Source organism: Lithobates pipiens, unplaced genomic scaffold, assembly GCF_037356315.1.
Source record: "Lithobates pipiens isolate NorthernLeopardFrog02 unplaced genomic scaffold, aLitPip1_a1.2 Scaffold_8, whole genome shotgun sequence".
Taxonomy (NCBI): domain Eukaryota; kingdom Metazoa; phylum Chordata; class Amphibia; order Anura; family Ranidae; genus Lithobates; species Lithobates pipiens.
This window is the reverse complement of record NW_027507903.1, coordinates 544,696,150-544,722,213: the sequence shown is the minus strand read 5'-3', so window position 1 is coordinate 544,722,213 and position 26,064 is coordinate 544,696,150. Positions and strand designations below refer to the sequence as shown.

General features: G+C 43.9%; 1 protein-coding gene across 2 annotated transcripts in view; it reads right to left on the bottom strand.

Moving 5' to 3' along the window:
- The window catches only part of BNIP3L (BCL2 interacting protein 3 like), a 117,370-nt gene that overhangs the window by 52,555 nt on the left and 38,751 nt on the right, over window positions 1-26,064 (bottom strand). For both annotated transcript variants that reach the window (XM_077469766.1, XM_077469767.1), the window contains exons 4-5: window positions 13,887-13,990; window positions 8,615-8,764 (exon numbers count right to left, since the gene is read on the bottom strand). In XM_077469766.1, the coding sequence (XP_077325892.1) occupies window positions 8,615-8,764; window positions 13,887-13,990 (254 nt within the window). The remainder of the gene's footprint in view (window positions 1-8,614; window positions 8,765-13,886; window positions 13,991-26,064) is intronic.

Genomic DNA, 26,064 nt, shown 5'->3' with positions numbered 1-26,064 from the left:
TACCAATCGCGGCGATACCTCACATGTGTGGTTTGACCACCGTTTTCATAGGCGGGCGCTACTCACGTATGCGCTCGCTTCTGTGCGCAAGCTCGTCGCGACGGGGTGTTTTTTAAAAAAAATTATTTTTTTCTTATTTATTTTAATTGATTTTATTTATTTTTACACTGTTTTAAAAAAAAAAAAAAATGGATCACTTTTATTCCTATTACAAGGAATGTAAACATCCCTTGTAATAGAAAAAAGCATGACAGGTCCTCTTAAATATGAGATCTGGGGTCAAAAAGTCCTCAGATCTCATATTTGGGCTAAAATGCAAAAAAAAAAAAAAAAGAAAATCTGACATTTAAAAAAAAGATACCTTTAAGAGGTATGGGCGGCTTCCGCCCTCCTATGGTATAGAGACGAGTGGGGGCCATCTTAGCCTCACTTGTCTCTATGCCCAGCAGATGAAAGGACCCGATGGCCTCAGCCGCTACCGACAGCTCCGGTAAGCGGCGGAAGGTGCGGGAGGGCGGCGGGAGGGGGGGTGGCACCTCTCCCGCCGCCGATAGGGGTGATCTCGCAGCGAATCCGCCGCAGAGACCACCATTATCGTACAGCCGACCGCCGCCTGAAGAGATGGATATCTCGGTTGTGGCAGCAGCTGCTGCCGTTACCGAGATATCCCTCTTCAAAAATAGGACGTACAACGTCGTGCGGTGGTCGGCAAGTGGTTAAGGCGACACTAATAGGCACAGATAAGGCAGTACTGATGGGCACAGATAAGGCGGCACTGATGGGCACAGATAAGGCGGCACAGATAAGTTGGCACTGATATGTGGCACTAAGAGGCACTGATAGGTACCACTGATAGATGGGACTGATGGGCACTGATAGGTGGCACTGAGGTGCAGCACTGTTGTTGAGGCAGATTATGGGTACTGATAGGTGGCACTGATGTATGGCACTAGGGGCACTGATGGGTGGCACTGCTGGGTGGCACTTTTATTAATAACTGGCTGGTACTGGCAGGGGGGCACTGATAAGTTGGCCGTGATCGGGACTAATGTCCCGATCACAGCGGCCGGTGATCGGCTCTTTTTTTCTCTCCTCGCGCTGTCAGCGCGAGGAGGAAAAATAGCAGATTACCGGCTCTGTTTTGTCACATGATTAGATGTCATTGGCTGACAAATGATCACATGGTAAGGGGTCGGGATCGACCCCTTGCTCAGATCCGTGATCAGGCGAGTCTCAGACTCGCCGATCACAGGGGGCGCGCAGGCCACTCATGCAATGGACGACGTCAATAGACGTAGTCCCGGCAAAGCAGGTCCGCGCTGTAGCCGTCATTCGGCTATAGCGCGGATCTCTAGTGGTTAAGTTCTATCTGTTTACATCTCTGTGGTACGTTTTAAATAATCTGGATTTTTGGTGCGTATTTCAGTCAATGGAAAAGCACTAAATATGCACCACACCTTTTTAGAGCCACATTTCAGTTTTTCCTCCAGATGACCAGGGATGAAAACGTATGCAAAAAGCACGTGTGTGGTTTTACATTTTAAGACAATGCTTTAAAACACCAATGCCACGTACACACGTCCGGACTTTCCGGCAGACTAGGTCCGAAGGGATTTATTCGACGGACAATCTGATCGTGTGTGGGCTATTCTGATCGTTTTTCATAAATAATAAATCCGACTGACCTAGAAAGAAAATTTTTCACATCTATCCGACAGACTAATTTCCGACAGACTAATTTCCGACAGACTACAATTGGGAAAACCGTTCGGACGACGAGCCAAGAAAAGTTCAATAGCCAGTGCGGCACTTCTGCTTGATTCCAAGCATGCATAGAACTTTGTGAGTTGGAAATGTGTACACACGATGTGGGAAATTCCCACAACGGATATTGTTGTCTGAAAATTTGAGATCCAGATCACAAATTTTGTGTGTTGGAAACTCTGATGGAAAATGTCCGATGGAGCCTACACACGGTCAGAATTTCCGACAAAATGCTCCCAACGAATATTTTCCGAATATTTGACCATGTGTACACGGCATAACAATGCACTGGTGTGAACTGGCCCTAACTGAAGCAAGAATGTACTCAATCTCTAAATCTCAATCTCTCAAATCACAAGAGACTTTGAAGACCTATTAAAACTAAAAAAAAAAAAAACTTTATTTCATTATGATAATCCAAAAATAAAATATACAAATCAGTCTGATAAAGTATTTAAAGTGTAAACCATAGTTATATAGTTAATCTGGTTAGAGACACAAGTCCATCCAGTTCAACTAACATAGAAAAAACAAACACACACAAACATACACGCATTATATATTATTATTCATTATACATTTATACATTATTTCTGTATTAAGAGTGCCCCCTTGTCCTCTGTGATGACCTTAAGGTGAAGAACTCAAAACCAAGTTCACTATATGGACCCCTTATGTCAGGGGTTGACAAATTTGCTTGGAATCTAGGAGCCAGCTAAAAAAGTTAGGAGCCGGGTCCGTGACGGCGATCTGGACCTGTCCCTGGCCTGACATGGAGACAAGTGAGGGGAAGATAGCGCCCCCAGCCCCCCACCTGTCTCCAAGTCATTGCCCCCCATAGCTCTTAGAGGGACATTTTATTTATTTTTTTCAAATGACAATTTTTTTTTTAAATTGCATTTTAGTGTAAATTGAGATGTGAGGTCTCTCTGACCCCCAGATCTCATATACAAGAGGACCTGTCATGCTTTTTTCTATTACAAGGGATTTTTACATTCCTTGTAATAGGAACAAAAGTGACACATTTTTTTTTTTTTAAAGAACAGTGAAAAAAATAAAAATAAAAGTTAAAAAAAAAAATAAAAAAATAAAAAAAGAGACCTCCTCTGTAACTTAAAAAGTGCAACCTGTAGAATTTTTTAAATGTCGCCTATGGAGATTTTAAAGGGTAAAAGTTTGTCGCCATTCGATGAGCGGGCACAATTTTGAAGCATGACATGTTTGGTATCGATTTACTCTACGCAACATTATCTTTCACAATATTAAAAAAAATTGGGCTAACTTTACTGTTGTCTTATTTTTTTTTTTTATTAAATACATTTTCCCCAAAAAAGTGCGCTTGTAAGTCCGCTGTGCAAATACGGTGTGACAGACAGTATTGCAACGACCACCATTTTATTCTCTAGGGTGTTAGAATAAAATATATATATAATTTTTAGGGGTTCTGAGTAAAGGGAAGGAAGATAGGCTGGCAGGCAGGGAAAATTAGCATTGCATCCATTAGCATTGCTGGTTGTAATTCCAACGGCCACCACAAGAGGGCACCAGATTACAGAAGGAACCATAGGATCGTAGAAGGCCTCAAAGCCGGGGGCTAAATTACCGGCCGGCGGCGGCGCGGCCCGACGCGATCGCGCCGGGGGGGGGGGCCGCGGAGACAGCATACCCCCAGCTGTGCTGCCCCAGGCGCCAGGTCTGGAATTCTAGTCGCAAATGCGACCGGGCGCCCGGGTTTTGTCGAGCCCTGCCTTATGTACATGTTGATCATATCATCCCCCCCCCCCCCCCCCCATCTCTTCTCAAGAGAGAATAAATTCAGTTCCTCCTATCTGTCATCATAGATGAGCTCCTCCATGCCTCTGATCAGTTTGGTTGCCCTTCTCTGCACTTTCTCCAGTTCCGATATCCTTTTTGTGGACTGGTGCCCAAAACTGAACTGCATATTCCAGATGAGGTCTTACTAATGGATTTGTACAGGGGCAAAATTATCTCTCTCTCTGGAGTCCATACCTCACAATACAAGAAATAATTTTGCTTGCTTTGGAAACCACAGCTTGGCATGCAATGCCATTATTAAGATTATCTACCAGAACACCTAGATCCTTCTCCACCATGGATTCTCCCAGTTGTACTCCCCCTAGTATGTATGATGCATGCATATTCTTAGCCCCCAAGTACATCACTTTACATTTATCAACATTAAAGTGATATTAACCACTTCAGCCCCGGAAGATTTGGCTGCTCAATGACCAGAGCACTTTTTGCGATACAGCACTGCATCGCTTTAACTGACAATTGCACGGTCATGCAACGCTGTACCCAAACAAAATTGACGCCCTTTTTTCCCACAAACTGAACTTTCTTTTGGTGGTATTTTATCTCTGCGGTTTTTATTTTTTGCGCCATAAACAAAAAAAGAGCGACAATTAAAAAAAAAAAAACACACACACACACACACACACACACACCATTTTGTACTTTTTGCTATAATAAATATCCCCATTTTTTTTTTTTTAGAAAAAAAAAAAAGGGAAATTTTTTTCTCTCAGTTTAGTCCAATATGTATCCTTCTACATATTTTTGGTAATAAAAAAAAAACGCAATAAGCGTATATTGATTGGATTGTGCAAAAGTTAGAGCGTCTACAAAATAGGGGATAGATTCATGGCATTTTTATTATTATTTCTTTACTAGTAATGACGGCAATCTGCGATTTTTATCATGACTGCTACATTATGGCAGACACATTTCACACATTTTTGGTGACGATTGACAATTATACAGCAAACAGTGCTATAAAAATGCACTGATTACTGTATAAATGTCTCTGGCAGGGAAGGTGTTAAGACTAAGGGGAGATCAAGGGGTTAACTGTGTTCCCTGACTGTGTGTTCTAACTGTAGGGGGAGGGGACTGGCTATAGGAGATGACAGATGACCGTGGTTCCTAGCTATTAGGAACTCACTATCTGCATCTCTTCGCAGAACAAAACAGGGATTTGAGTGTTTACACACAAACTTCCCTGTTCTGTCTCTCATGCCGGCGGTCATCGAGACAGCCGGTCATGAGCATCGGCACTCCCGAGCAGCGGCTGCGTGCCTGCTATCCTGATTAAAAGGAGCCGATGTATAGCTATGACGGCTCACAGGATCCTCCTCAGGTCCCTTGCTGGCACTCCTGGCCCCTCCCTCCTGCCCCCACAGCAAACAGCTTGCTATGGGGGCACCCAAGGCGAACCGCTGTTGCGTGCGTCCATTCAGACATGGAGACAGGTCTCAGCCACACCCCCTCTTCTCATTGGCTTACTGACTTTGATTGACATCAGCAGGAGCCAATGGTGCCTGCTGCTGTCTCAGCCAATGAAGAGGGGGAGTCTTCGGACTTCGTGGCCCTCTTGCAACATCGCTGGATTGATATGGGGCTCAGGCAAGTATTATTGGGGCAGCTGCATACAGAAGATTTTTTATTTAATGCTTAGAATGCATTAAAATAAAAAATAAAATAAAAAAAACTGCCTTTAGCACCACTTTAAACATCATTTGCAACATAGTTGCCCTATTAAACAGTGCATTGAGGTCGGCAAAAGTTGGAGAAATTCTGTAAGGACGTTATTCCACTGCATAACTCGGTGTCATCGGCAAAGACTGAAAGGGTCCTAACACTGAACCTTGTGGGCACACCACTGATAACCTTAGGCCAGTCAGAGTAAGAATCATAAAATTGGTTGTAAACCCATGGGGAAAAAAAAAGCAACCTGCACGGCAAAGGCATAATGAGCTAGTATGCATAGCATACTAGCTCATTATGAATAACTTACCTGAGAATGAAGCCCCTGAAGCGGTCCTCTGTCTTTATGTCCGCCGCTGCCATGGATCCCAGAGTGACTTCTGGGTCTCGCTGCTCCTGCACTGTGATTCGCCGGAGCAGCGATGGCGTCACTTCCGCAAATGCGCACGGGAGCCGACACTCGGGGCATACCGCTGCGATCTGCGGCCTGCCCAGTGCGCCTGCGCTCCGCTGTCTACGGCACATGCGCCGTAAGACAGCGGTGGCTGTCTTTTTGTAAATATCTCCTAAACCGTATAGGTTTAGGAGATATTTCTTGGACCTACAGGTAAGCCTTAATCTAGGCTTACCTGTAGGTCAAAGTGGTTTGTAAGGGTTTACAACCACTTTAACTACTACTCTGAATTTGGTCTTTTAGCCAGTTTTCTAACCAATTACAATCTTTAACTTACACGATATGTGTGGGGAACTGTGCCAAGTGCATTTGCAAAATCTAAGTATACCACGTCCACATCCACCTCTCTTATCTAAGGTTTTACTTACCTCTTCATAAAAAGAAATCAGATTTGTCTGACAACTTCTGTCTTTCATGAATCCATGCTGCCTGTTGCTTAATGTCTATTTCTAGCAAGAACCCATCTATGTGGTCTTTTACTAAACTATCCAGTATCTTCTCAACTGTAGACGTTAAATGAACAGGTCTATAGTTACTGCCAAGTTCACCTCTGAACTGCCATGTTATAGATATGAGGGGAGGAGGAGGTGTTATGTAGTCTTTTACACAATTCCTGTCCTAGGGTGACAATGCTGTCCCATAGATTCAGTACCATTAGCAGTGTCTATCATACTAGGACAGCAAGTGTGTTACTGGCAGGATCATTGAATGAAAGCAAAAGGGAATAAAATAAATAAAGGAAACTATCCACTTAAAGGAATGGTAAGCTGCAATATATTAGATTTTTGGTTTTTAAATACATGTTAAGAAATTGATTTACCAATGAATTACATGAATGTCCGTGATCAATGACAGTCAATGATCACATTACTATCAGTAGCTCTAAGTGATGGTTTCAATATAGCAGCAAATTATACTACAGCCTTTTGCACATAGGAAGTACTGAATTCCACCATTCTTTTCCCAACAGTATTGGTATAAGAATATTCTTCTGATTGGCTATTTAGAGCAAAAAGAGCATACATTTTTTCAAATTTTATGAACAAAGCTAAAAAGGTAATAATACGCCACCAACTCAGAGAATAATGGCAAAGGTTGCACAAAGTGAGAACCCCCAACTGTGCACTTCTACAAATGTTACTACTAAAACTAAATGAACGAAAGGGTAAGCTAGTACATAAGACCTAACATCTTTATTGTACAATTTTAAATTTAAGCTTAACCCACTTCCCGACCAGCGCACGACGATGTACGTCGACGAATGGCACGGGCAGGCATATTGGTGTACATGTACATCAATCTTCAATGCCGCCCTGCCATCGGGAGCGCGCCGCCGGCGGCAAGATTGCATGCCGGTCGGGCCCCCCGTGAGTCTGGTCGCGGGTACCGCGGACTCGATCGCCGCGGGCATACCCACGATCGTTTCACGGGGTGGCTGAACGGAGAAATGCCGTTGTAAAACAGCATTTGCCCATTCTGCTTAGCAACTAGTGACGCTGATCTCTGCTCCATGTGATTGGAACAGAGATCAGTGTTCACTAAATGAAAGCCCAACCCCCCCACAGTTAGTAACCACACCCCTAGGAACACTTGACCCCTACACTGCCACCCACTGGTTAACCCTTTCACTGCCAGTGTCATTTACACAGGAATCACTGCATTTATATAGCAGTGATTACTGTATAAATGACAATGGTCCCAAAAATGTCCGATGGGTCCCCCACAATGTCGCAGTCACAATAAAAAAAAAAAAAAAAAAAAAAAAAAAACGCTGAACGCCGCATTACTAGTAAAAAAAAAAAAATAATAAAAAATTATTAATAAAAATGCTATAAAACTATCCCTATTTTGTAAACGCTATAACTTTTGCGCAAACCAATCAATAAACGCTTATTGCGATTTTTTTTACCAAAAATATGTAGAAGAATACGTATCGGCCTAAACTGAGGGAAAAAAATGTTTTTTATATATTTTTGGGGGATATTATAACAAAAAGTAAAAAATAATGCGTTATTTTCAAAATTGTCGCTCTATTTTTGTTTATACGCAAAAAATAAAATCCGCAGGGGTGACAAATACCACCAAAAGAAGCTCTATTTGTGGGAAAAAAAAGGACGTCAATTTTGTTTGGGAGCCACGTCACACGACCGCGCAATTGTCAGTTAAAGCGACGCAGTGCCCCGAATCGCAAAAAGTGGTCTGGTCTTTGACCAGCAAAATGGTCCGGTCTGAAAATGGTTAAACTGTTTATCATTCTTTATGATCACTTATTTTCTCATCACCCAACAGGGATGAACATAGGGTAGAAATTATGTATGCATGAATCAGTAGGAGGTTTAAACTGCTAGCCAATATAAACTTCACTGAAAACAACACACCGACCCAGTACAATGATCTGTCTTGTGCTGTGCTCACCACAGATTACGTCGCTGTGCGGCCCCTAGTGTGTGCAGGGTGTGCAACAATGGAAAGACCTCATATGACATGCTCTTAGGAAAATTGTGATCCTGTCTGGCCATATTATTATAGGCCGGGAGGAGGTGGTTAAACAACATTTACACTGCAGTATGAATGGTAACACATTACGAATCAGTGTTTCTTATACAAATATAGTAATAATCTTAACACTATTCATTCATTATTGACAAGCTATGGCCAATATTGGCAGACTTTTGTTCACCTCAGTACTACTTCTCTATCCATCTAAGACTATAAGAAAATACAAAAGCAGCTTGAAGTAGGTAAGAAGGAGGTCAAGTGCACCTGTAAAGAATGATCTCAGAAAATGCTTTACACTGATGTCAAATCAAAGCTGCATTTGCCTATTGCTGTAAGCCTAAAGCTCTATGACACAGATATTTAGAACACAATTTAGTCTCTCGGACTTACCCCAGGCCCAGAGCCAGAATATGAGAGATGAATAAAGAAGGTATAAACACTTTCAGGAACTCTGCAGAGAAAATGCCCCCTTTCTTCATGGCGCCAGTCTTTCTCATGCTCAAAGACACTGAGCGCTTGGGGTGGCGGAAATTAAATTCCCTAATAGAGAAATAGGAGAAAGAAAAAAAAAAAAAAAAAAAAAAAAAAAACACATTGTTACACAAACTTCATGCATAACTATAGTGCCATTATTAAGGGGTTAAAAGGCAGACTAATGTGTGCACGTTTTATATAAAAGAAAAATGTATTGTTTAACCACATCCCACCCGGCTTATAGCAGAATGACGGCGGGGCGGGGGATCAGTTATCCTGACTGGGCTTCATATGATGTCTAGCAAGATAAGTCGCTTGCGCTCACCCCGAGGGCGTACAGTACAGCGATTGGTAGTGCAGTGTGTCGCTCTGACACACCGCATCTCCAATCTCGGTAAAGAGCCTTTGACGTAGGCTCTTTACTAGGTCACATCATAACCAGGACAGGCCATTTATCTGCTTTTCCTCTATTCGCGCTGACAGGGTGCGGGTCGAGGAGAGCCGATCTGCAGCTCTTCTGACAGGGGGGGTCTGTGCTGATAATCAGCGCATAGATTATCAGTGCAGACCCATCAAGGATGCCAACCAGGGCCGGACTGGCCTACCGGGAGATTTCCCGGTAGGCCGCCTGCCCTGGGGCCGCTTTTGTTTGCGGCTGCATTGCTCCCCACTCTCCTCCTATATGGATAACACAGTGCGGGCTGGCTGTGTGTTCGGCCGCCGTGATGTAACACAGTTCTGCCCCCCCAGACCTACTCGTGTGATAGTAGATAGAATCAACACCCATCACACGAGCAGATCTGGGGGGGGCAGGACTGTATTACATCGCGGCGGCCGAACACACAGCCAGCCCGCCCTGTTATCCATAGGAGGAGATGCCGCCTGTACAGCCCACTCTGTGTGCCTGGATAGGAGGATCGAGGGGGGCTGCATATAGAGGAAATGATCTTTCTATATTCCTCCATGCAGCCGCTGAATTTTTGCAGGAGGGAGAGGAAGAGAATCAAGCATTCAGCGGCTGCATGGAGGAATATAGAAAGATCATTTCCTCTATATGCAGCCCCCACCCCCTCGATCCTCCTATCCAACTTATTTTACTGCCCCCCAGTTCACCTTGTGCTCCCTGCCCCCCCGTGCTCTGCTCCCCCACCACACTCTCCTGCCACCCCTGCTCTCCTCTCAGTGCTCTTCCCCCCCGTGCTCTGCCACCCTCCCCCCTAGTGCTCTCTCCCCCCAGTGCTCTCCACCCCCCCCCCCCAGTGCTCTCCCCCGTGTTCTCTCTCACTCCCAGTGCTCTCCAGCTCTCCCCATTACTCTCCAGCCCCCACCCCAGTGCTCTCCAGGCCCCCATTCTCCCCACACCTGTTATGTTCTTTCTGGCCCCCTGGTGCTCTCAAGCCCCACCCATCGCTCTCCTGCCCCCCCCCCCCCCCGTGCTCTCCACCCCTGTTCTTTTTGGCTCCCCCCAGCACTCTCCACTCCCCACCCCTTTACTCTCAACTCCCCCCTGCATTTTGCCCCCACCCATGTGCTCTCCAACACTGCCAGTGTTCTCCACCCCCCATAGTGCTCTCCAGTCCCCCATTCTTTCCACCCCTGTTCTTTCTTGCCCCCACTGGGGCTCTCAAGCTCCCCCCCCCATTGCTCTCCGCTCCCCCCCGCTCTTTTTACCCCCCCCCCCCCCAGTACTCTCCAACCCTGTTTTTCTGCCCCCCCCCCCAGTGTTCTTCGCCACCCCACACTTTTAGCCCCCCCCCAGTGCTCTCAGCCTACCGTGCTCTCTATGATCTTTTTGCCCCCCCCCCCCAGTGCTCGCAAGTTCCCCCCAGAGCTCCCCACCCATGTGTTCTCCAACCCCGCCAGTACTCTCTACTCCCCCTTCTCTCCAGCTCCCACCCAGTGCTCTCCACTTCCCCAGGACCAGAGGACAGGCTGACTGGGGCCGGAAAATGAGGACGGCTGAAGGTGCAGGTGGCCAGGGACCACTCCATCTCACAGCAAACAGATCCTCTGGAAGGAGCACCGTCCCCATCCAAAACAAGAACAGACCCTGCCTGCTGCTGGCCATCATGGATATCCTGCTGGCATGCAAGGTACCGTACCGAGCATCAACAACACACCTTCCCACAGACAGGGACTGCAGACTGGGACATGGGCACAGTGAGACTGCATTCATGGCACAGTAAAGCTGCATTTGATGGGCACAGTGAGGCTTCATTGGTGGGCACAGCGAGTCTGCAATGGTGGGCACAGCGAGTCTGCAATGGTGGGCACAGCGAGGCCGCATTTGTGGGCACAGTGAGACTACATTCAAGGGCAGAGTAAATCTGCATTTGGTGGGCAAAATGAGGCTGCATTGATGGGCACTGGCGAGGCTGCATTGAGCTCTTGCATCAAGTCTGCAGTCTCTGACCATCTCCTGTATCATGTCTGCAGTCTCTGAGGGATTCTGGAGAGGAGTCAAGAGTAGGAGTGCTGCCAGGATGGGGGTCATGGGAGAAGTCAGACTTGTGTGGTCTGTGGAGGGGAGACTATAGGATAAAACCATAGCCACCAAGCTGGAGCCGACTGACAGCACCGCCAGGCCAGTCTGAGGGGGGGTGAATACGATAATGTAAGGGGGCACTGATATAAAGGGTTTCCCCCTTACCTTAGTGTATTCTTTCTGTGGAAGGTGGTCTCCCCCCACGTTCTGAGTTCTTGGGGTCCCCCCAGGATGATTGACCACTTACCACTTTTAACTGGAATTTGCATAAATATATTATATATATATATATATATATATATATATATATATATATATATATATATATATATATATATATATATATATATATATATTATAAAAGCCCTGTGGGATTTAATATCTATATATAATACACTCTTTATCAAATGTGCTGTAAAATGTATGGTTTTTGTTTTCATGAACAAGGAAATAATGACGTTATGCTGTTGGGCTGGAATAATAATGCTGTGGGGCTGGTATGAAATTGTTTCCAGGGCTGGTTTTTATTCCCAGTCCGGCCCTGATGCCAACTACTGCCCACCAGGGATATCAGTGCTCGTCGTTGCCGTCTAACAGCACTGCATATTAGTGTCTCCTAACCAGTGCCACCTCATCAGTGCCGTCAGTGAAGTAGAAAACATATTTCCAAAATTTTATAACCAAAACAAAAAAGAAAAAAAAACGTTTTTTTTCAAAATCGTCTGTCTTTTTTTAATTGTTTAACAACAAATAAAAAACCCAGTGGCGGTTAAATACCACCAAATGAAAACTATTTGTAGGGAAAAAAATGATAAAAGTTTTACGGGTATTGCGTCGCATGACCGCGCAATTGTCATACAAAATGCTGAAAGGTGAAAATTGGCCTGGGCAGGAAGGGGGTGAAAGTGCCCTGTATTGAAAGTGGTTAAAAAAATAAAAAAAAATAAAACAAGGGTCAACTTATTTTATTTATTTTTTCAAATTTGCTGCTAGTGCCAAAAATGATATATATGTAATACTTCAGCATTGACAAAGTTTTTGCCTTATTAATGGGCCCAAAGTTGAAATGTAAAAATAGCTCTAGTATACAGGTGTGGGAGAGTTCTAAAAGTGTAACTCCACATCTATATCACTGCCCCCCCCCCCCCCCCCGTCCTTATCCAGCGAGATATCGCTGACTAAAGTGCAGAATTGCTAGTCAAAACCTTTCTGTCCAGGCTCATGCCCTGATATTTTTTCAACTGAATCTCTGGCCCAGATGAGGGACATTAAAGGAATTGAGATTTACAGCCCTCACTGACCTCTGTAGACACAGACACTGTGCATCAAGAAAGAGCAAAGATCACAGCAGAAGTACTCAAGTAATTAAAAAGTGGAATTAAAAAATGCTGAATGGAGTTTTTTAAAGTGTAAGTTCACCTTTACAGAAAAATCTGTAAATTGAACTTACACAGGACCCCTCCTCAACCCCCCCCCCCCCTGACTTGGAGCTATGGCCGTGCCACAGGACCAGGGCTAAGAAATCCTTCTCGGCATTCACACATCTTCCCCACTGACAGGACGGGCTACGCGGGTTCTGATTGGTTGGCTCTGACCAATTAGAATGCTCTGAAATGTCCCTCCTGACAGGGTATGTTTTGGAGATTCTGCTGTGGGGAATTCCAAGACCCGGACCCCTGACATGGCTATACCGGGGCTCAGAATGGGAGATCAGCGAGATCCAGGTCAGCAGGACTGGGGGCTTTCTTGTGTAAGTTCACCTTACAGATTTTTTTTGTAAAAGCTGAACTTACCCTTTAACTCCTTCCACTTGCCTGTCAGCATTAAGGTATACTGAGCATGCATTTACAGAACCGCTCTGAGCCATGAGGATTTGACTCTCATGCGCAAGAGTAACCTAGAAGAAAGACTCAGAGAAGAGGAAGCACCTGTGATAGCCGAGAGTAAGAAGGCAAGTCTACCATAATGTGCTAATATGCTGAGCATACTAGTACAATATGGCATAAGGCCTTGTTCACAGGGGTGTACTATAGCATGCCCTGTGCGAGGGTAGTGCTTACCCACACAGGGATGCACGAGTGTTCCCTGCATCCCCCTGTAGGCAATCCTTGTCAGGATGCACAGACACAGGCTGGTCCTCAATTTGACACCCATCTGGGCAGTGTGCGTTTGGGGCAGTGTACCCGCACGACTGTCATATTGGGGGCAGCGCCTGTGTCTGTGCAGCCACAACATTCCATTTGACATGAATGGGACTACCTACAAGGTGATACACAGAAGACCTGTGGCATCTACTTGTGGGCAAACATGGCTCATGTGGAGGAGACCTTTATCTACTGGAAGACCTTTTTTAAAGAAAAGGCCCAATTCAGCTTTACGACAGCACTCTCAGCAGCTCAGCTCACAAATTCTAGAGCACATGTTCATTTTAACCTCCACGTTAATGTTAGATTTAGCTAAAACTGAATCACACATTCATTTACCCATATACTTTTTTTAAAGTGGAACTTCACTCTCTCAATCAACATTGTGGATCATTTAATCCTCATGATTTTAGCATTAGCAAATGGATAGGAAAGTAGATCACATTTTCAGTTTTAAACCTTTTTTCATATTTCTTCAGTCACTTCTTGGATTTGTGCCTAGGAAAATTATGTCATACATCCCAGGAGTCTGAGAACTGTCAAAAAAAACACAACTTACTTGGGAGGAATATTTTCAGGTCTACTTGACCAGTCAGATACCCAGTCTGCACTTTTCTTTAGAGCTTCCTCTTCTTTTTCTACATCTTCATCTTCTTCCTCTGACTAAAAAAAATAAAAAAAATAAAAAACGGACATAAATAGGTCAGAGAGCAAATAGAATCCTAGAGATCTGCTCAGAAGTCCAAACAAGGACATTTAGTATAATATGCAATTTTAGATAAAATGAGGGGAATTTATCAAAACTGGAGTAGACAGACTCTAGAGGAGCTCTGATGGCAACCAATCAGCTTCTATCTATATATCAAAAAGATGGAAGTCGATTGGTTGCCATACACAGCTGCTCCAGATTAGGCCCCCAGAGTTTGATTTGCCTCAATGTGTTGATTATCAGGACACAAATGATTACAGAAAACTCTTGACTGACTGACCTACGCTTACAGCTTATGACTCTGTACAGTCCTCATCCAACTATGCTTCGGGTCTTGTGCACAATCCATTAGTTCAGTTATTGTGCCAAACTTACAGATCTGAACAGATTTAGCTGTACACATGCTTGGCCAATCATCCAAAAACTGGACTGTCTTATGCCTAGTACATATGGGCCAAATGTCAGGAGACATCAACTGGTTCAATAAAATCCGGCTGACAGTCAACCCATCACAACAGCTCAGTGGATCGCTAGTACTGCGGTTCAGAGCCGCCAGTTTTTTTTTTTTTCAACCTGTAGTGTGTACCAGCCTTTAGTCAGGTTGGGTTGACAATTCTTACAAAATAAAAACTAGTCAGCTTATCAGGAGCACTATTTCCATAATGCCCTGAAAGACTGTGGTCATCCAGGAAGTTCGGGTGGGAGTCTAGAAATGATGGGTTAGGTTAGCACAAGATTATGCCACGTGCCTCTATACTGTGAATAGAAGAAATGGCCGCACACCACTGGAGATCAAAATCCTTTTTATTAGGATATCTCAAAACTACAAGAATCAGAATGCTGGGCAGACGCGTTTCACGTGTGCTTAGTCATTGGTAATGATTTGGTTTTCAGATGAGGCTTTTTTTCCAGGCGATATTTTTAGCGCTAAAGCGCATGAAAAACGCCTCCAGTGTGAAAGGGGACTTAGTTTCATTTTCATCACTGTAAAAATGCCACTGATGAAATCTTTGACGAAAACGTTTGTGACGAAATTAACACTGCCTGGGACTGCGACCCACTGAACACGGGGACCCCAAGAAGCTTTTTTTTTTATAAATAAAATAGCTGCACAGTGGAGGATTAGCTCATCGGTACACCTAATTTTGGAGTGCCCGCTCGCTCTACCTATAGTGCTTGCTTGCCTCTTTCCAAAGCACTAAATGTAATTTATCTCTATCTATTTCCTCTTATCAGCATGAGTCACTTCTGATGAGTTTTCCTGACACCAAGAGGTAAAAAGGTGACATAGGTGGGATCTCCAGCACACAGCTGATGATTGAGAACCTCAATGTGTGCTGTGTGAAGTTGTCCCTTCCCCCCAATCAGCTCCCAGCAATCTTGTGCAGTGTGTAACTGCAGCTCCCCAACCCCTGCTTTGTGAGGCTGAAAAATCCTTTTCATATCCAAGTTTTAAAAAGATGCACAGAAAAAAAAAAATGCTAAAAATAGATAAACATGTACAACTTATGTAGGAGGATTTGTTTCATCTCTGTGTATCACCCGAGGTTAGTCACTTGGTATAGGTAGGGGTTTACAACCACTTTAATGTGTATGTCAGAGTGAAATGGATAAAAAAAATAAAATAAAAAATAATCTCTGCAGCACACACACACACAAACACGTTTTATTGTGTAAAAATGCTGCAAATTACAGAAAATGCCTGTTAATCTGCCAGAAATCTAGTCCCAATAACTTCCTGTCTGAGCCTGCAACATAGTGCTTTTGCTGCAATGAAATCCCAGCCAGCTTTGTTGCCTGCTAGACTACCAAATTCTAACACCTACGCCTTTCCGTCCTGCTCTAGAAGCATGCATTGGTTTTTCTCACTGTAAAACAATCCTGCTGCCTTGACTCCCAGGGGCCGCTCTTGGGAGGTGTAGTTCTGGAGACCTGCCTACATCAATAGCAACTGAGCTCTGAACAGCTGCAAGAGCTTTACAAGCCTGGTACGGTCACAGGGTGTAATAAGAGGCTGATTTTGCTACAGGAAATGGCTAAAAAGGACACAAAAAATTCTGGGACATGTTCTAGTTGTGTAATTAGTGAAAAAAAAAAAAAAGAAGAAGGTATGTTTAGATAAATGCTGCATGATGAAATGAATAGACACAGCTAGTGTACATCACATTGGTTCAGATTTGTGCTGTAATACCTTTTTGGGAAACCATCTGCATTCCTTGTCCATGCATGAAAACAATAAACAGGCTCTAGTTGCTGAATCATTGTGAAAAGGTGTTCTAGTCCTGGACAGAAAAACACTAGAGCAACAAGCTAAGAGGATTTCATCATGCTTTTGTTACTGCAATCCAGAAATCAAAATATAAATCTAATGGGATTGCTAACTGAAAAATGCAATGACCTTACATCAGATTAACCACTTGACTTCTGGTGGGATTTGATCACCACTGGGTTTAATTTTTTGTGACAAAATAAATAAATAAAAAGAACGAAAATTTTAAAAAATATTCAATGTTCTGCTATAAAACGTATGCAACACGTTTAAAAATAAATACATAAAAAAACAACAATGTATTCTGCTACATGGCTTTGCTAGAAAAAATAATATCCCAGTAAGTAGGCAATTTGGTTTGCATGAAAGTTATAGTGTCTGGTGTAGATACTGGAATTTTAATTTCATTTTTTTATGCTGATAATGGCGGTGATCAGCAACTTGTAGTGGGACTGTGATAGTGTGGTGGCAATTTGACACTAGCGGATGCTGGCTGGGGGGTACACTAACATCAATAGAGACATTTATACAGTGATCAGTGCTAATATTACACACTGTCACTGTACTAATGACACTGGCTGGGAAGGGGTTAACATCTAGGGGTAATAAAGGGGACCTCTGAGGGTACACAGTATCTGGCACCAAGCTGACAGTAGCAGATCCTTAACCACTTCCTGTGCGCTGCTTGTTTAAAAACATCCTCGGATGGAAAGGTCCGAGCTGCAGCAATGCTCTAGAGCAGTGATTCTCAACCAGGGTTCCGTGGAACTCCAGGGTTCCTTCAGCATTGGGCAATTTCTGTCTCTCAGATAAGTTCCCACTGACACCATTGATCTTTTTAGCCATCTGTAAGGGGGTAATTCTTCCCAGTGACCATCACACTAATGTATCATGAGTTGTAGACTTCTAATTTTTAGCAGGGGTTTCCCCGAGATCGGAGAACTATTTCAAGGGTTCCTCTGTGTTGAAAAGGTTGAGAAAGGCTGCTCTAGATATATTATTTATTTTTTAGGGCCGGTGACACCCAAAGTAGTAAAAGTAATCGTAGCTGTTACGAGTGGTGGAGGGGGTCCGAGGCCATGCGATCTGGGAGCACAGTAAGAATGCGACCGGTGGCATCTGGCTCTGGGCACACAGTGAGAAGAATGGATGTTGTTCCTCTCACTGCATGATGTCAGAAACCGGACGCGATGAGCATTTCATCACATTTGGTTCTTTGCTTACCTGGCTGTGAGGTATCAGACCTCCTGTGTAACTCTAAACTGGTAACCTGTAAAGGCTTTTAAAGTATTGCCTATGGAGATTTTTAGGTAACGTAATTTTGCTCTGTTCCATGGAAGGTGCAATTTTAAAGCATGACATGTTTGAGATCCGTTTACTTGACATATCATCATCTTTTATATTTTACCAAATAATTGGGTATTATATTGTGTTTGTGCATTAACCACTTTCAGACCGGACCATTTTGCTGGTAAATGACCAGAGGTCTTTTTACACTTTGGCACTGCGCTGCTTTAACTGGTAATTGCGCGGTCATGCAATGTTGTACCCAAACAAAATTTGCGTCCTTTTCTTCCCACAAATAGAGCTTTCTTTTGATGGTATTTGATTGCCTCTGCGATTTTTATTTTTTGCGATATAAACGTAAAAAGACCGCAAATTTTGAAAAAAAATGATATTTTCTACTTTTTGTTATTAGAAAAATCCAATAAACTCAATTTTAGTCATACATTTAGGACAAAATGTATTCAGCCACATGTCTTTGGTAAAAAAAAAGTCAATAATTGTATATTTATTGGTTTGCGCAAAAGTTGTCACATCTACAAACTAAGGTACGTTTTCTGGAATTTACGCAGCTTTTAGTTTACGACTGCCTATCTCATTTCTTGAGGTGCTAAAATGACAGGGCAGTACAAAACCCCCCCAAATGACCCCATTTTGGAAAGTAGACCCCCTAAGGAAATTGATAAGAGGCATGTTGAGCCCATTGAATATTTTATTTTTTTGCCTCAAGCGATTGAATAATGACAAAAAAAAAATTTTTTTTTTTTTTTTTACACAAAGTTGTCACTAAATGATATATTGCTCACACATGCTATGGGCGTATGTGAAATGACACCCCAAAATAAATTCTGCTGCTTCTCCTGAGTACGGGGATACCACATATGTGGGACTTTTTGGGAGCCTAGCCGCGTACAGGGCCCCGAAAACCAAGCACCGCCTTCAGGCTTTCTAAGGGCGTAAATTTTTGATTTCACGCCTCACTACCTATTACAGTTTTGAAGGCCATAAAATGCCAAGATGGCACAAAACCCCCACAAATGACCCCATTTTAGAAAGTAGACACCCCAAGCTATTTGCTGAGAGGCATGTTGAGTCCATGGAATATTTTATATTTTGCCACAAGTTGCGGGAAAATTACAAACTTTTTTTTTTTTTTTTTTTTTTTCACAAAGTTGTCACTAAATGATATATTGCTCATGCATGCCATGGGCATATGTGAAATGACACCCCAAAATAAATTCTGCTGCTTCTCCTGAGTACGGGGATACCACATATGTGGGACTTTTTGGGAGCCTAGCCGCGTACGGGGCCCCGAAAACCAAGCACCGCCTTCAGGCTTTCTAAGGGCGTAATTTTTTGAGTTCACTTCTCACTACCTATTACAGTTTTGAAGGCCATAAAATGCCAAGATGGCACAAAACCCCCACAAATGACCCCATTTTAGAAAGTAGACACCCCAAGCTATTTGCTGAGAGGCATGTTGAGTCCATGGAATATTTTATATTTTGCCACAAGTTGCGGGAAAATTACAAACTTTTTTTTTTTTTCACAAAGTTGTCACTAAATGATATATTGCTCACGCATGCCATGGGCATATGTGAAATGACACCCCAAAATAAATTCTGCTGCTTCTCCTGAGTACGGGGATACCACATATGTGGGACTTTTTGGGAGCCTAGCCGCGTACGGGGCCCCAAAAACCAAGCACCGCCTTCAGGCTTTCTAAGGGCGTTACAGTTTTGAAGGCCATAAAATGCCAAGATGGCACAAACCCCCCCCCCCAAATGACCCCATTTTAGAAAGTAGACACCCCTAAATTTAGGGGTACACTAGTGAGACTAGGTAATAAATGGCGGGTGCCCTGAAACTATAAAAAAATAACTAACCAACCAGCGTCACCTGTAACAGTTATATGGTGATCACTGGTGAAAGGGTTAACTAGGGGGCAATCAGGGGGCTTTATGCGGTAGTATATGGGGGTCCCTGGCGCTATAAAAAGCTGCGGCGAACCTAAATACCTACCTGCCTAACTAGCGTCACCTGTGACACTAATACAGCGATCAGAAAAACGATCGCTTATTAGGCTGGGTTCACACTGGAGCGATGCGGGAACGCCACGAATGCGCGGCGGGTTCCCGCATCGCATGCCTCCCGGCGGCAGTTCACACTGCCCTATGCGAACTGCTGGGAGTGTCAGTGAAATGTTAATGACACCCCCAGATCAGTTCGCATATCGCAGTGCGATCTGCAAACTTGGATCGCATGGTGTGAACACCCATGCGATCCGATTCTGCTGCGGACCAAAAAAAGGGTCCCGTGCGAGTTTGCGGCGGGTGCGGCGGGTGCGACACGAATTCAGCCATACTATCTGTATAGCTGAACTCGAATCGCACAGAGATCGGATGTGATTTGCACTGCAGTGCGGTGCGAATCACATCCGTTCTCATAAACCGCTGCAATGTGAACCCAGCCTTAGTGACACTGGCGACGGGGGGTGATCACGGGGTTAAACCTTTATTGGGGGGGTTAGGGGGGTACCTTAGAACTAAAGGGGGCTAACCCTAACTGCCCTAACAGTTATTAGTCACAAATGACACCTGCCGGGTGATCAGGGGGTTAAACCTTTATTAGGTAATAAATGGCGGGTGCCCTGAAACTATAAAAAAATAACTAACCAACCAGCGTCACCTGTAACAGTTATATGGTGATCACTGGTGAAAGGGTTAACTAGGGGGCAATCAGGGGGCTTTATGCGGTAGTATATGGGGGTCCCTAGCGCTATAAAAAGCTGCGGCGAACCTAAATACCTACCTGCCTAACTAGCGTCACCTGTGACACTAATACGGCGATCAGAAAAATGATCGCTTATTAGGCTGGGTTCACACTGGAGCGATGCGGAAACGCCGCGAATCCGCGGCGGGTTCCCGCATCGCATGCCTCCCGGCGGCAGTTCACACTGCCCTATGCGAACTGCTGGGAGTGTCAGTGAAATGTTACTGACACCCCCAGATCAGTTCGCATATCGCAGTGCGATCTGCAAACTCGGATCGCATGGTGTGAACACCCATGCGATCCGATTCTGCTGCGGGCCAAAAAAAGGGTCCCGTGCGAATTTGCGGCGGGTGCGGCGGGTGTGGCGGGTGCGGCGGGTGCGGCGAATGGCTGAACTCGAATCGCACAGAGATCGGATGTGATTTGCACTGCAGTGCGGTGCGAATCACATTCGTTCTCATAAACCGCTGCAATGTGAACCCAGCCTTAGTGACACTGGCGACGGGGGGTGATCACGGGGTTAAACCTTTATTGGGGGGGTTAGGGGGGTACATTAGAACTAAAGGGGGCTAACCCTAACTGCCCTAACAGTTATTACAGTCACAAATGACACCAATGCAAAAAAAAAAAAAAAAAAAAAAAAATGACATTGGTGTCACTGTGACTGGGGGGCAGGGGTAATTGGGGGGGTGATCGGGGGGTAAAGGGGGGGTGTGAGTGTGCCTGGCATGTTCTACTGTGTGTGGGATGTGTTGGTGCAACTCACTGATCCGCTCTCCTCCGTGTCGGAACGAAAAATACCGACACGGAGGAGAGAATACATCACTTCCTCTCCTGTGTTTACATTACAGGAGAGGAAGTGATGTCACCGGGGATTTCCATTCGTCGGGAGCGATCGCGAGGGGGTGGCCATGAATGAATGGCCGTCCCCTCGTCCGGGATCGCTCCCGAACGAAAACCGACCGCCGCAGGCACCGGGCGGGGGCCCGATCGGGCCCCCGACCCGCGGGAGGCAAATCACGTACATCTACGTGCTTATGCCTGCCCGTGCCATTCTGCCGACGTACATCGGCGTGAGGCGGTCGGCAAGTGGTTAAAATTCAAAGTGTATTTTTTTTTTTTTTTATTTGCATTTGGAAAACCGCTGCACAAATATTCTGACACATACAAATATGCAATGCCCACCATTTTACTCTCTAGGGTCTCTTATATTTAATGTTTGGGGGATACTTGGGGGAGTTTTCTAGCAAAAAAAAAAAAAAGGATGTTTTTTTGCATGTAGGAGAGGAATGTCAGAATTGCCCTGGACTAGAAGTGGTTAAGTTTGTCACTAAAGCCACATATAAAAAATAAATGAAAAAAAAAACCTAATAATAAATGGTGTATTACATGCAGTTCATAGTCACTATGATATTTGTTTTCTGTATTTCGCAAAAACAATATTTTTTCATGTTCTCCATCTCCTCCTTCTGTCCAAGTCCCCAATTCAGCTAGGGATTTTGCAGCTGCACATGCTCAGGGTTTTCAGTGAGTTTCTATGCTAAACAATTCCTCCCTATAACATCTGAGCATCCCATGTGAGTCACATGTGGGCGTATACACAGTGCTAAATGACAGCTCACTCCCTCCCTCTATGCCCACTATGGGGGTGGGATATTAGATGTAGATTAATGTAGGCTTCGCCTCCCTCTTATTCTAAGACACAGGCTGGAGGGGTGTGACACAGCCCGTGATTGCCACACCATGTAATTGCCTAAAAAATAAAGATTTGATTTAAAATATACAGTGTAGACGGAAAGTATTCAGACCCACTTACATTTTTCACTCTGTTATATTGCAGCCATTTGCTAAAATAATTTAAGTTCATTTTTTTCCTCATTAATGTTCACACAGCACCCCATATTGACAGAAAAACACAGAATTGTTGACATTTTTGCAGCTTTATTAAAAAAGAAAAACTGAAATATTACATGGTCCTAAGTACTCAGACCTTTTGCTCAGTATTTATTAGAAGGACCCTTTTGATCTAATACAGCCATGAGTCTTTTTGGGAAAGATGAAACATGTTTTTCACAACTGGATTTGGGGATCCTCTGCCATTCCTCCTTACAGATCCTCTCCAGTTCTGTCAGGTTGGATGGTAAACGTTGGTGGACAGCCATTTTTAGGTCTCTCCAGAGATGCTCAATTGCGTTTAAGTCAGGGCTGTGGCTGGGCCATTCAAGAACAGTCACTGAGTTTTTGTGAAGCCACACCTTCGTTATTTTAGCTGTGTGCTTAGGGTCATTGTCTTGATGGAAGGTAAACCTTTGGCGCAGTCTGAGGTCCTGAGCACTCTGGAGGTTTTCATCCAGGATATCCTTTTACTTGGCAGCATTCATCTTTCCCTTGATTGCAACCAGTCGCCCTGTCCCTGCAGCTGAAAAACACCCCCACAGCATGATGCTGCCACCACCATGCTTCACTGTTGGGACAGTATTGGACAGGTGATGAGCATTGCCTGGTTTTCTCCACACATACTGCTTAGAATTAAGGCCAAAAAGTTCTATCTTGGTCTCAACAGACCAGAGAATCTTATTTATCACCATCTTGGAGAAATGGAAACAGAGGGGCGCCAGACTGAGTCCACCATCTTGGAGTCCTTCAGGTGTTTTTTTTTTTTTTTTTTTTTAGCAAACTCCATGTGGGCTTTCATGTGCCTTGCACTGAGGAGAGGCTTCCGTCGGACCACTCTGCCATAAAGTCCCGACTGGTGGAGGGCTGCAGTGATGGTTGACTTTCTACAACTTTCTTCCATGGACGGCCAGCTCTAGGAAGGGTTCTGGTCATCCCAAACATCTTCCATTTAAGGATTATGGAGGCCAATGTACTCTTAGGAATCTTAAGTGCAGCAGAATTTGTTTTGTAACCTTGGCTAGATCTGTGCCTTGCCACAATTCTGTCTCTGAGCTCTTCACACAGTTCCTTTGACCTCCCGTTTCTCATTTGCTCTGACATGCACTGTGAGCTGTAAGGTCTTATATAGACAAGTGTGTGGCTTTCCTAATCAAGTCCAATCAGTATAATCAAACACAGCTGGACTCATATGAAGGTGTAGAACCATCTCAGGCTGGGTTCACACCGCTGCGGCAGCGAGAACTGGATGTGATTCGCACCGCACTGCAGTGCAAATCACATCCGATCTCTGTGCGATGCGAGTTCAGCCATACAGATAGTATGGCTGAATTCGCATCGCATCCGCCGCAAACTCGCACAGGACCCTTTTTTTGGTCCGCAGCAGAATCGGATCGCATGGGTGTTCACACCATGCGATCCGATTCCTGTCCGAGTTTGCAGATCGCACTGCGATATGCAAACTGATCTGGGGGTGTCATTAACATTTCACTGACACTCCCAGCAGTCCGCATAGGGCAGTGTGAACTGCCGGCGGGAGGCATGCGATGCGGGAAAACGCCGCGGCTTTGCGGCGTTCCCGCATCGCTTCAGTGTGAACCCAGCCTCAAGGATGATCAGAAGAAATGGACAGCACCTGAGTTAAATATATGAGTGTCACAGCAAAGGGTCTGAATACTTAGGACCATGTGATATTTCAGTTTTTCTTTTTTAATAAAGCTGCAAAAATGTCAACAATTCTTCGTTTTTCTGTCAATATGAGGTGCTGTGTGTACATTAATTAGGGGAAAAAAAATTAACTTAGTTATATTGCAGCCATTTGCTAAAATCATTTAAGAGTGAAAAATGTAAAGGGGTCTAAATACTTTCCGTCCCCACTGTAGATTTGTATGACAATTTAAAACACCCACACAGCCCCTTACACAACAAATCAACTCAGATTCCCATTTGTTTCTGCTTTCAACTCATCAACTTAGGGAACAACAGGTTTACATTCTGTCTAATATATCTCAAGTTACAGATGCCATTGTAATAAGATAATCAACGTTATTCAGTTAACCTGTCAGTTGTCATAATGTTATGTCTGATTGGTGTAATATATATTATATACACACACATACCTGATTGTAAGATGCATATGTTAATATGCTATTTAGCATTAAGAAGTACACAAGGTTCATTGCAGCCTGGGGCTGAGTAAGTGTCACAGAGCAGGTTCTACTACTGCGTAAAAGTGGTCAATAATTAGAATGGCTTTGAAAATATTTGGAGTCACCAATTTAATTACGCATCTGTATTATGGAAGTGACTGTACTGTGTTTCACAGGGCAGGTCCTGCGCTCAGTCTCTGAACTTGGTCTATAAAAGCATTAGGAGCTGAAATCCATTAGCCCTAATTATTTTTAATATGGTTTATACTTGAATCTGGACTGAACTAGAGTACTCAGCATTTCCATCCATCAAAACAAGAGGCGTTTCTAGTTGATCTTATAAATCGGATACAATAATTTGTTGTCGGTGTCTTCCCTGCTTTATAACGAAGAGTCAATGAGAGCTGTGCTGTCAGGGCCTACCCATATCTATGCTTACTGATCCCCACCACCTACTGTGCTAGAAGCGTGCAAGGAGGCGCGCTCCCAACATGGCAAGTTGTTTACACTGGGCCACATATATGCGGTCACTTGGAGTTGAGGCTCACCCGCCCAGAGGCCGCATACAGCATTCTGTCGGCGCCAAGAGGTTAAAGGCCAACTGCAGCAAAAAAACTCTCATTTCATTTTGAGTGTGGTGGGAAGGAAAAAATCCTCTTAAATAGGGTACACACCATAAGTAAATTGGACACGCGGTCGTCTGGTTTTCCTCAATTGTTTGCAGCTGGTCGAACCTAAGGGTGCTACTGATTGGATGGAAAATCCCGTACAATAAAAGGCATTTTTTGTTTTGACATAGGAACATTGTACGTAGATTATATTGTTTATGGTGTTCGATCATCAGCAGTCTTTTGTATCTGATTTTTCTTGTATGAAAACAGTACACATTAAAACATAAAAGGAGTTCTGTTCATGTACAAGAAATTTTGCAGCTTGTGCCTTTGAAAATTTTCATTCGGAAGGTCAGAATTGATTGTTTCTCGTACGAAAATGTTCGCCCGATTTTCTTATTAGAGATTAACCATCCCTTGCCCTTCTGAGGAAGTAAGACAATCGAGAGAATGCTGATCCCACGCCACCATGGAGCTTCATGTAAATGAGCCTCTTAAAGGCTTTAGATATCTGAGAAAGTATGGTGGTAATTTAGAGAAAGAGATACAGGGATGGATGTTTATTTACAATGTCTCTGTTTTTCCTATTTTGTGTAGTAAATCTTTTTATCACATTTAATCTGATTATTTATTGTATAAAGAAAAACATAGATTTTAGTATATTGGTTGGTTTCAAATGCATTATTCCTTAGCATCCTTAAAGGCCCGTTTGGCGTCTATGACTTTAGAAAGATCTCCAATTCCACAACAAAACAAATTTTCCCAAAGATTATGTGTGCATGTAACATTTTATGGATGTAATTTACTAGTAAAAGCCTCCCTTATATACACTGCTGCTGAGAGCAGTCATCTTGGATGCGATGTCAGTAGCCCAGTAGACTAAAGGCCCGTACAAGTGATAAAAAAAAAAAAAAAATGTGGAAGTTAAATTTTGTCCGATGAACGATCTGCTGATTTTCAGATCGTTAGGATGGTGCTTTCGACAGCCAATTTCGAATTTTCAGACGACAAAAGCTGTGCAAACATTAAAATTTTAAAACCGTACCTGA